Below are 11,393 nucleotides of genomic sequence, written 5' to 3' on the forward strand. Positions count from 1 at the left end.
CTTAACCACTGAACCATCTCTCCAGCCCCAAACTGACTCATTTTATGTATATGAGTGTTTTACCTACATAGTATGTCTGTGCCTGATGTCCATGAAAGAGAAAAGGGTATAAGATCCCCTCAGACTGGAGTTACAGACAGTTGTGAGCTAATATGTGGGTGCTGGGACTCAAACCCAGATCTTCATGAGAGCAGCAAGTTCTGTTCAACACTGAATCAACTTTCTAGCTCCCTTTCTTAAAATCTGTTTTGTTTTGTTTGAGGCAGAGTCTCACTCGGCAGGTCTGGCTGGCTTTGAATTCAGAGATCCACCTTCCTCTGCCTTTGAGTGCTGTAATTAAAGTATTGCACTATCATGCCTATTATGCTTGTTTTGTTTTAGTAATTCTGCAACCTACCCATAGCCTCAGATCCCAAAATAAGGTTTGTTTTGTTGTTGTTGGGTTTTTTGTTGTTTGTTTGTTTGTTTTGGTTGGAGGTGGGAGAAGTGAGACAATGTTTCAGTACGTAGCCCTGGCTGACCTGGAACTTGCTGTATAGATCAGTCTGGCCTTAAACTCAGAGATCCCCCTGCCTCTACCTCCTGAGCACTGGGATTAATGGTGTGTGCCACCATGCCTTTTGTTTCTTTTTTGAGACAGTTTCATATAGCTGAGCCTAGCTTTCAACTTTATGTAACCAAGGATGAACTCGAATTCCTGATCCTTCTAACTCCACCTCCCAAGTGCTAAGATTATAGCTATATGATACCATATCCAATTTTTCTGGGGTTTTTGAGACAGGATCTAACACAGCCAGTATGAGATAGAGTTAGATCTTGCCTCAAAAAGGAAAAGGAAAAAAGAAAGTTAAGATGACGTATAACTTTAATTTTTTTTTTTCAAAACCTGTTTTAATGATGCTTCTTTAACGCTTTAACCTCCCTTTTAGCCCACCCCTTACCAGAGGTGGAGAAGAAAGGAAATAGGGATGGGGACCTGTTTAGAAAGGTTCTTTGGAGCAACTGTCTGTGTAGTATGGAAATTGGCAGTTCAGTTCACAGGTTCACAGTGGCCGCTCAATCCACTCACAGACACTTTGTGGATACACCAGCAGTCCAGGTAGAAGTCTGAATAGCAAACACTCAGCAGCAGCCGTGCTACCTAGCAGAGACAGGCAGGCCTCAGCCTCCACACAGTCAGCCACAGGAGGGACCAACAGGAACACCTGGAGAAGCTCCCAGCTGTGCTTCTCAGTGAAGCGAAGATCAGTGAAGACCAACAAGAGACCAACAAGCGTTGCACAGCTAGCTTTCCACCTCCGTGACTCTCCACTGAGTTCTATTTATATCCCTGCAAACATCACATGTCCTCCAAGGGTCTTGCCTGAGCACATGTCTTGTTTTAGCATGTGCATGTGCCTCAGCTGACACGGCTCTGCCAATCAGAAGCACTGAAGAAACTGCAGCATGCCACCAGAAGTTTTTCTCTCTCTGGAGTCCTGACAAATGGAACTCAACTACACAGCAGTATAAGTGGACCAATACAGGTATGTCACTAGCAAAGAATCCATCATGTATTCTTTCATGCACTTGCTTTAGCATAACATCCTTTCTCCTGTGTCTCCTTCAGCCAAACGTTCCTTCACCAGTCTGCCTTAGCCTTGTCACCTGTGTCCACTTTAGGAACACAGTCCTTCACATGATTGCCCCAGCAAAACACCATCCAGCAGGACTGACTTTCCAAAGAACCAATCTCCACTTCAGATGAAGTCATTAGGATGTGTCTTAAATCCTCTTTGTTTTTAAAAAAAGATTTATTTACTATATATAAGTACACTGTAGCTNTCTTCAGATACACTAGAAGAGGGCATTGCGATCTCATTACAGATGGTTGCCAGCCACCATGTGGTTGCTGGGATTTGAACTTAGGACCTCTGGAAGANCAGTCTGTGCTCTTAACTGCTGAGCCGTCTCTCCAGCCCAGGATGTGTCTTAAATCCTATGAGTGGTATAACTGATATGAAATTGGAGTGTGGAGCCTTTAAATCCAGTACTAGGGAGGCAGGGACAAGCCTGTCTCTGTTTTAGGCCATCATGATCTACATATCAAGTTCCAGAATGGCTCCTGTAGTGAGACCTCATCTCAGATAGATAGATAAAGATATTGAGAAAGCTGATAAAATGGCTAATCAGGACAGAGGACCTGAATTTAATCCCTTGATCCCATGAAATGTCAAGGGAGAACAGCCAAGAATTGTCCTCTGACTTCCACACCATCCTACCACTGAGCTCCATCTCTGCCTGACTTGCTTTGTTTTAATTCCTTAATACAAGAGGAAGCTGTAGAATCATTTAGAACCACAACCTAGGAATAGGGGAGTAGCTCGATGGTAGAATACTGATATTGTTTGCTCACACCCTGGGTTTAACCCCTGCACCCCCCAAAAAACAAAGCAACCCAGGTATAGCTACAGAGATGAATTGGAGGAGTAAAAAGAGGGTGGAGAAAGACATAGGAGCCCAAGCAATTCTAGACTCAGGAATCTTCCTCCTCCTCGGCTTCCCAAGCGGTAGGTATCCAACATGCCTGGTTTAAGATTGGTTCCTTGTCCTTGTGGTGGTGGCACACATCTTTAATCCCAGCACTCAGGAGGCAGAGGCAGGCAGATTTCTGAGTTGGAGGCCAGCCTGGTCTACAGAGTTCCAGGACAGCCAGGGCTACACAGAGAAACCCTGTCTCGAAAAAAAGAAAAAAAAAACTGGTTCCTTGTCACACTGGAACCTTTAATCCCAGCACTCAGGTGGCTAGGCAGGGGGACTCTAAGTTCAAGGCCAGGGTGGTCTACGTAGTGAGATCCAGGTTAGCCAAGGATATATAGTGGGGCTGTCAAGGGAGGAAGGGGAGGGAGGAGGGGGAGGGAAAGGGGGAGAAGAGGACTCCTTCCTCTTTCTCGGCCAATAGAGTTCCTTTTCAGGCCGCTTTCCTTGTCTCCTAGGTTGTGTTATGGTTTAGATGTAAAATGTCCCTGTGCTGAGTAACTCTATGTCAGTCTGACACAGCTAGAGTGAATTTCTGGTTTCTTTGAAAAGCCAGTTGTGTCATGTGATGTTTTTCTAGACGTTGTCTTGTGAGAGGATGTTTTGCTGAAGCACACATGTGAAAGGGCATGTGAAATTTTGATGGAGCAGATGCTTGAGAGCGCACGTGATGTTTGGAAAGGGCATAAGTACAACCCCTCCGACAGTGGAAGGACCTCTCGCATTGCTAAGCCTTGCAAAGCTCCACTGGCCTTCGATGGCCATGTAATGCTTAGATGGTCTCCACGGGTCTTCACTTCATAGAGAGAAATGCGCTAAAGAACTTCTCATGGGATTTCGGCTGATTCTTGCTGCTTCCAAGAACTCATGAGCCTTGTTATTTCTGCTGGATGGAGCTGCAGCTTCTAATTTGCATTTGGTGTTTGCTATTGCACTGAAGTGCTGATATCCTGACAAGAGTGGAATCACCCTAAAGAATGACTATTAAACAGGTCCACAATCCCCTTTTCCTATAAACCTCCTTTTTCACTTAACTCTGGTGGTGGGCTAGAGGGGAGGTTGAAGTGTTCAAGAACCCTAAATGAAGTAGATTTAGAAAAATCTAAGCCCACACTAGAGTCATGGGGAAGGGGGACTCTCAATTTAAAAACACAAAATGCTCCTATAAGATTTGAATAGCTGGGCGTGGTGGCACACGCCTTTGATCCCAGCACTCAGGAGGCAGAGGCAAGCGGATTTCTGAGTTCGAGGCCAGCCTGGTCTACAAAGTGAGTTCCAGGACAGCCAGGGCTACACAGAGAAACCCTGTCTCGAAAAAACAAAAAACAAAAAAAACAAAACCAAAAAACAAAACAAAACAAACAAAGAAAGGCTGAGCAAGTCATGAAGAGAAGCTAGTAAGCCTTGTTCCTCCATGGCCTCTGGGTCATTTCCTGCTTCTAGGTTTCTGTCTTGAACTCTGGCCCAGACTTCCTTCAGCAATGGAGTGTAATCTGAGAGTTGTAAGCCTAAATAAACCCCTTCCTTCCAAAGTTGCTTTTGGTCACGGTGTCTTATGGCAGCAATAGAACCTAAGACATCCCCAGTTTTCTGTTTGAGCACTTGGTTCCCAGCTGTTGGGCTTTAGGAAGTGGTGCCTCGATGAGGAAGTGGGTCACTGGGGAAGGACCTTGAGGTTTATAGTAAGTTCCATTTGATGTCTGATTAGCACTTCCTAATCTTTCAGCTGTGAACAAGCTGCCTTATTTTCTCATCACCATACCTGCCACCATGTCGTCCCTGGTACAATGGACTGTGTCCCAAAAATACATCCCTCCTTATTGCTGAACAGCCAGGACCTACCAACCCGAATAATGACGCAAAGACGTTCTTCTTCTGCCCTGACATAGGGCAGCTTTTCATTAATCCAATCAAGATGATGCAGACGTTTACAAAACACTGACAGGTAATGCTTTATTAAAAAAAAGTCTCCTGTACTCAGATCTCTGCTGGTGCAGAAGGCAGCATCTGAGTATCGCAGAGACAATCTTTACATGGTGCACAAGGTCGCCTAACACCTTTTTATTTTCATCAGGAATTTGAGCGCAGCAGAGTAGTGCAGATGGTGTGGTGGCTTGAATGAGAATGCCCCACATATTTAAATGTTTAGGGTTTTTTTTGGGGGGGGTAGCAGGGTTTGCAAAGGATTTGGGGGTTATGGTCTTAGAGGATGTGTCACTGTCACTAGAAGTGGCTGAGTTTTAAAAGTCCAAACCAAGCCCAGCTTCATTATCCCTGCCTCGGATTTGCTGATAAGATGCAACCTTTCTACCTCTGCTCCAGCTCTTTGCCTGGCTGCTACCATACGCCTACCGTGCCAATCTTGGACTCAGTAAGCCCCCAATCAAAGGCTTTCTTTTATAAGTTGCTTTGGTCATGGTGTCTCTTCACAGCAATACTACAGTGACTAAGAGATGTGTTCTCTCTGTTTCCTCATGTTGCTTTCCTTTCATATACATCTGGGTTCAACTTTCTTAGGCCAGGCAGAGGCAGCACACAACTTTGATCCTAGCACCTATGAGGCAGAGGCAGGTGGATCCCTGAGTTTGAGGCCAAGCACATCAACAGAGATCCAGAATGGCTAGTGCTACACAGAAAAACCCTGTCTTGAAAAACAAAACCAACCAACCAACCAAAAACCCTAGTGTAAATGTGGTTTTGGGGACTGGAGAGATGGCACAGCAGTTAAGAGCCCTGACTGCTCTTCCCAAGGTCCTAAGTTCAAATCCCAGCAACCACATGGTGGCTCACAACCATCCTTAATGAGATCTGATGCCCTCTTCTTCTGGAGTGTTTGAAGACAGCTACAGTGTATTTACATATAATAAATAATAAAATCTTTTTAAAAAATTTGTTTTTTGTTTGGTTGAGACAGGGTTTCTCAGACCAGACTGGCCTTGAGCTCACAGAGATCCACCTGCCTCTGCCTCTGCGCACTAGGATTAAAGGCATGTGCCTCCTGGCGTAAGTGTGCTTGTGTCTGAAAAGGGACATGTAAAAGTCAGATGACACCTCTGTGGATATAGTTTTCTCCTTCCACCTTCTCATAGTTCTGAAGATCAACCTTTCCTCACTGAGCCATCCTCTGGAATCTTATTTTTAATTCTATGTACATATCTGTGTGTGGCCATCTTGATGGCCTGATTAGTATTACTATTTTGGAGAGGTCTTGGGAATCTCAGGCTGGCCTCAAACTTGACTTACTTGGTTGCAAATGACCATGAACTTCTGATCCTCCTGCTTCCATCTCCCTAGTGCTGGGACTGCAGGTTTTCATCCACATACTAACTTTGATGCTGATGACCAAGCACTGAGCTACAACCCCAGCCTGTTTAGCACCGTTTACTCAGTCAAGTCCTTCATTACTAGGCTCCTACCATTTTGCCATCACTTTGCCTCCCTTCACACCGCTGTACTCTTAGTTTCTCTCACCTTTGCTTTTTCCAATACCTTCCAATTGCAAAGTTTATCACCCAACCTGTCCAATTTGGAATCCTGTTCGTTCCCACTCTTACCTCCTTTAAGTAATTAATCTCTATTCATCCTTAAGATCTCAACTAATTAAATTAAGTAAGCTTCTCATGATGCACATCTCCCAACTATAATTAAGCTAATTATACAATTACTTAAAGTCTGTCTCCTCAAGTAGACTACAGGGACCTGCACGTCTTAGTTATACTATATCCTCAGGGAGTAGCACTATGCTCAATCCACATGTGCTCATAAACTATCAATGAGTAAAGACAAATGCTATAACTTGGAGGCCCCACATGGAGAGAGTTTAAAGTCAGTGTGAGTTACCAAAATTCTTCCTACAATCTATTAGTGACCTCTGGTGGGCTTTATCATCGTAGGTGCAGGCTTTAGCGACAGGCTAACCTGATAACCTGCCTTTACAGTGTGTATAACTCCTATGCACACTCACTGTAGAACCCAAAAGAGAAAAAAACCCCACTCCTGTTTTTCATAATTCTGCAAGCTGAGATCCTTAAACATTTAATGATACATCGGAGGAGAGGGGGAGTATGTTCTTCCTATTCTTAAACTTAGGCACCCACTAGAGCAAGGGAATGGTAAAAGTTAAAGATCCAGTTTTGCTTTTAAAACTTTACTAAGTACAAGTATATCAATTAGAAGTTGTAAAATTTAACATTCTGTCATTTTTGTAGAGAGCTTCTTGTCCTGAAAAGTCACATCCAGCAGCCCTGGGTCTGTGCTGTCCCTGAGGACAATTTCTTTTTTTTTTTTTGGTTTTTCGAGACAGGGTTTCTCTGTGTAGCCCTGGCTGTCCTGGAACTCACTTTGTAGACCAGGCTGGCCTCGAACTCAGAAATCCGCCTGCCTCTGCCTCCCGAGTGCTGGGATTAAAGGTGTGCGCCACCACTGCACACTGCATGGCAGTCCTGAGGACAATTTCTATCTCATGCCTAACCAAACAAGTAAGTCAAGCACACAATGTGTACACTTCAATGGCTTTATTGATTCCTTCTTTCTGGGGAGTAGCAGGCAATGCTTAGCAGGAGAACTGAAAGGGAAGCTGAGAAACTATGGGTCTCAGTATGGGTCATTAAAGGGATACAGAGGGTGTCCAGCATCTCTGGGGACCCTCTTCCCATCCACCTGAAAAGAAAGATAAAATAAATTAACCCATTATTAGTAAGCATTGACATTCCAAAGACCCAGGACATACCTCCAATACTTCTAAAGAATTTCACCTAGTACAGTGATTCCAGCATCAAATTCACACGGTTAACCCTACCCTAAGATTTCACCGGCTAGCTAGAGTAATGTGCCCAGATCTGTTTTACTTCCTTACATGTAGCAGGCCTCAACAAGTTCAAGAATGCTTTTTCAGTACTATTATTTAACTAGAGAAATTCAAGATAAAAAGCACACTAAGACTCAGGTTATATTAATTACACTGGAGCCATGCTAATGAACAAGATCATTGGAACAGAGCTTGGTGCTGCCCAGACTTGGTATGCTGAGGCAAGAGTATGAGAATGGAGTTTAAAACCTGACTAAAAGGAAGGAAGGATAAACTCACAAGGGAAAGTAAGAGAAATCAACCATGAGGAATGGCAGTTCACAAGCCAGCCTGGGCTACATAGTGAGTTCCACAAAAATATCAACTACAGTGTTATGCCCCCATCTTAAAAATCAAAACAAAGCTGGGCAATGGTTGCGCACGCCTTTAATCCCAGCACTTGGAAGGCAGAGGCAGGCAGATTTCTGAGGTCAAGGCCAGCCTGGTCTACAGAGTGAGTTCCAGGACAGCCGGGGCTACACACATTGATAATCCCAGCCCCCAGGAGGCACAAGCAGGCAGCTCTTTGAGAATTTCAGGTCAGCCAAGGCAATATAGTAAGACCCCATCTTCCTGTTCCCTGACTCTGAATGGATACACATCCTTACCGTAATCATGGGCACAATATACCGCCAATTTTTGTTCAGAGCATCTAATTGCTTCATCTCCTCTGGGCTAAAGGTGAAATCAAATACCTGGTGGAGAGAAAATCAGCCTTGTGAGTAGTAGCTGGAGTCTCTCAATACTGGCTTCTTAGCAGGCAGAATCAAGGCCAGAACATATGTAAACAAACTAATGTCCAAGTACCTGAATGTTCTGAAGGATGCGGGAAGGAGTGATGCTTTTGGGGATGCAGATCACTTTCCGCTGAACCTGCCATCTAGGTAAGGGATGGAGACAAGGAAAAGGAGTTAGGATTGAGAAACAGCATCTTGACCTAGTTCCTAGACCACCTGAGCCTCATAGGAATAGGCAAGATGACCCATGGTAGTCTCACTCTAGACCACAGAGCAAAACACTCAGCCTTATTCTGGAGAATTAAAAAAAAGAAAGTAAATACATAAATTAATGAAAATGTAGTGTGTGTGAAGAGGGCAGTGGACCTGTGAGTTCCTGGCCAGCCTAACCTAGTTAAGGTTCCAGGCCTTTTTCAAATAAATAATTCCCTCAGTCCCTGCCTCCCAACTAGAACTTTTCCTCAAAAATGTCCCATACCTGAGCAAGATCTGAGCTGGAGATCGGCCATGTTTTTCAGCTAGTGCCAAGACTACTGGCTCTTCAAGCAGGACTGGCTCATCAGGATGGCGCCAAGCACGATCAGAGGAACCCAAGGGGCTATAAGCAGTCACCTCCAAGCCTCGTGCGTGACAGTGGGCAATGAGCTCATTCTGAGCCAGGTATGGATGGCATTCCACCTAAAACAAGGAAGAACCCTTCAGCACAGGGTGGCCACACCCAGATTACCTGACCCCTTCTACACTGAGTGGAATAGCCCTCCACTGTTAACCTCTGCTGCCTTAAAGCTCCCTTGTTTTCACTGGTGAGTTCATGCTCTTCCAGGACTTCAAATCCACTTTTATAGAGAACTTCTTCAACAACACTTCTAACAACTTGCCACCTCCATTAAGGAGATTCCCCACCTGATTATTCATGCTCTGTACACACAACACATTTTCCATTGATCTGTTTGTACCTCTCACCTGCAAGACAGCTGGGCGCACGGAGGCCACACTGAGGACATCATCAATCTGCCGACTGCTGAAGTTGGACAAGCCCAGGGCTTTCACCAGCCCCTTTGCCACCAGTGCCTCCAGAGCCTTCCAGGTCTCCTTATAGTGAGTTGAGTCATATCTGACAGTTCCATCAGCATTCTTGGGAAAGGGATTGTCTCCCCGCCTGAGTAAACAGACCCCAGCAAATGTCAGCAAAAGGTCAGGCTACTGTCCTTCCTGCCCATCCAGCATTCTGTGGACCACACCATAAGACCCAGGGATAAAGTGACAATTAGGAACAGTGCTTTCTTATCCTTCTAGTTTAGAACTCAGGCACTTCATCTACATGGAATGCCCATCCCTCACGTATTCATAGAACATGCTTTCTATGTTTGGGCTTTGCTTCGGTTTGTTGGTTTTTTGTTTGTTTTTCAAAACAGGGTTTTCCTAGGTAGCCCAGGATATCCTGAAACTAGCTCTTCTAGCTTTGAGCTCAGAAATTCACCTGCCTCTGTTTCCTAGGTGCTAGGATTAAAGACATGTGCCATCATGCCTAGTTCATAGGCCAGACCCTATCTCCTCCCCTCTAGCATAGCTTCCTTAATGTCACTTTCTCTGGGGGGAAAGGGGGTTCTGCCCATCTGACAAGGGCACAGTGCTTACGTAAGACTACTTACACCCTCCTCTGCTGAAAATTTCATGGCCAAAATCTTAGGGGTGCTACTTCAAAAGAAGAGCATCATATGTGAGCACTAGGGTCCATGCTGGATGCTACTCTCTTCACATACCTAAACACCTGGCTGCAGGAAAGGCAAGGATCCCATGGTAAGGAAGCACCTCTAGTTGTGCCTGCCACTGATTAGTGTTCTTACCCTGCTCTGCAGCTGTGAATATAATCAATTACCAATGCTACCACACCCAACCCTCAAACTTCCAGAAAACGTAGAAACATGGCTTACTCAAAGGCATATGGCCAGTGCATCAAATAGAGGTCCAAATACTCCAGTTGCAGATCAGCCAGTGTCTTCCGGAGGGCAGGTTCTACATCCTCAGGGTGATGCTTAGTATTCCACAGCTTGGATGTTACAAACAGCTCCTCTCGAGGGACTGCCTGTGACAGAGGCAGAGACCGTGAGAAGAGTCCTGAGTACCCAAGCTTATCTACAACACCTCTGAGAGAAAGTGTGCCTTGGAATGTGACCCAGTGCAAAACCATAACTTACTTAAAGAAAGTAGTTTTCTTTTTCTTTTCTTCACTTTTAATTTTTATTTCATGTGAATTCGTGTTTTGCCTGGATGTCTGTGTGAGGGTGTCAAGATCCCCTAGAACTAGAGCAATATGCAACTATGACCTGCCATGTGTGTGCTGAGAACTGAATCCAGGTCCTCTGGAAGACGAGAGCCATATTCTCCAGCCCTTTTGTGTTGTTTTTTTGTCCAGACAGGGTTCCTCTATGCAGCTCTAGCTGTCTAGGAACTTGCTCTGTAGACCAGGTTAGCCTCAAACTCAGAGATCTGCTTCGCTCTGACTCCTGTGTGCTAGTATTAAAGGTGTGCACCATCACCAGCCAGAGAGGTTTTCTTTTTAGTGCCACCATGCTACTCTCAGGAAACTGTAGGTAACAATGTCAAAAAATTGAACATGCTAGGAACTGATGACCAAGTCCCAGCTTCAGCCCTAAGTTCTCATATCCCGTATTTTTTTTGTAGCCCCGATTCTTTTTTTTTTTTAATTTCAAAATATGTATTTGTTACTGAATAGAAAGGTAAAGAATGTTTTTAAATAATAATCAGCCTCCATTCTTACCTTGCCTGATCCCACACTCTCCTTCAGGGCCTCTCCAATCTCAGTTTCATTGCCATATACAGAAGCACAATCAATGTGGCGGTAGCCTACGCTAAGGGCATGTTTAATGGCTGCTTTCACCTGCATGGAAAAGAGGGAAAAAAGATTTCAGTTCCACACTGGTCTGAAATGGTAAGGTAGAAAGATTATATGAGGGCCACTCATGCAGATCAAGACGAGAAGATGAATAGACTCCAGACTAGGGTATTGCTCACTTGGTAGAATGCTTGCCTAGCATGTATGAAGCCCTAAATTTCTCTAGAACAAACAGACTGTGCTGGCTTAAGCCTATACATCAGCACTCAGGAGATAAAAGCAGGAGGGGCAGAAATCCAGGCTTGAGTCTGCAGAGATAGCTTAGCAGTTAAAAGCACTGGCTGCTCTTGCAGAGGTCCCGAGTTCCATTCCCAGCAACCACATGGTGGCTCACAACCATCTCTGTGATTTGATGCCCTCTTCTGGTCTGCTGGTG

General features: G+C 44.8%; 1 protein-coding gene across 1 annotated transcript in view; it reads right to left on the reverse strand.

The window, feature by feature from the left end:
• Positions 1 to 7,016: 7,016 nt before the first annotated feature.
• Positions 7,017 to 11,393, reverse strand: part of Akr1a1 (aldo-keto reductase family 1 member A1) — a 13,186-nt gene continuing 8,809 nt past the window's right edge. The window contains exons 3-9 of the mRNA XM_021199449.1: positions 10,883 to 11,002; positions 10,035 to 10,186; positions 9,064 to 9,259; positions 8,579 to 8,778; positions 8,171 to 8,243; positions 7,972 to 8,058; positions 7,017 to 7,176 (exon numbers count right to left, since the gene is read on the reverse strand). Of these exons, the coding sequence (XP_021055108.1) occupies positions 7,111 to 7,176; positions 7,972 to 8,058; positions 8,171 to 8,243; positions 8,579 to 8,778; positions 9,064 to 9,259; positions 10,035 to 10,186; positions 10,883 to 11,002 (894 nt within the window). The 3' untranslated portion in view covers positions 7,017 to 7,110. The remainder of the gene's footprint in view (positions 7,177 to 7,971; positions 8,059 to 8,170; positions 8,244 to 8,578; positions 8,779 to 9,063; positions 9,260 to 10,034; positions 10,187 to 10,882; positions 11,003 to 11,393) is intronic.

Source organism: Mus pahari, chromosome 6 (genome assembly GCF_900095145.1).
Source record: "Mus pahari chromosome 6, PAHARI_EIJ_v1.1, whole genome shotgun sequence".
Lineage (NCBI taxonomy): Eukaryota > Metazoa > Chordata > Mammalia > Rodentia > Muridae > Mus > Mus pahari.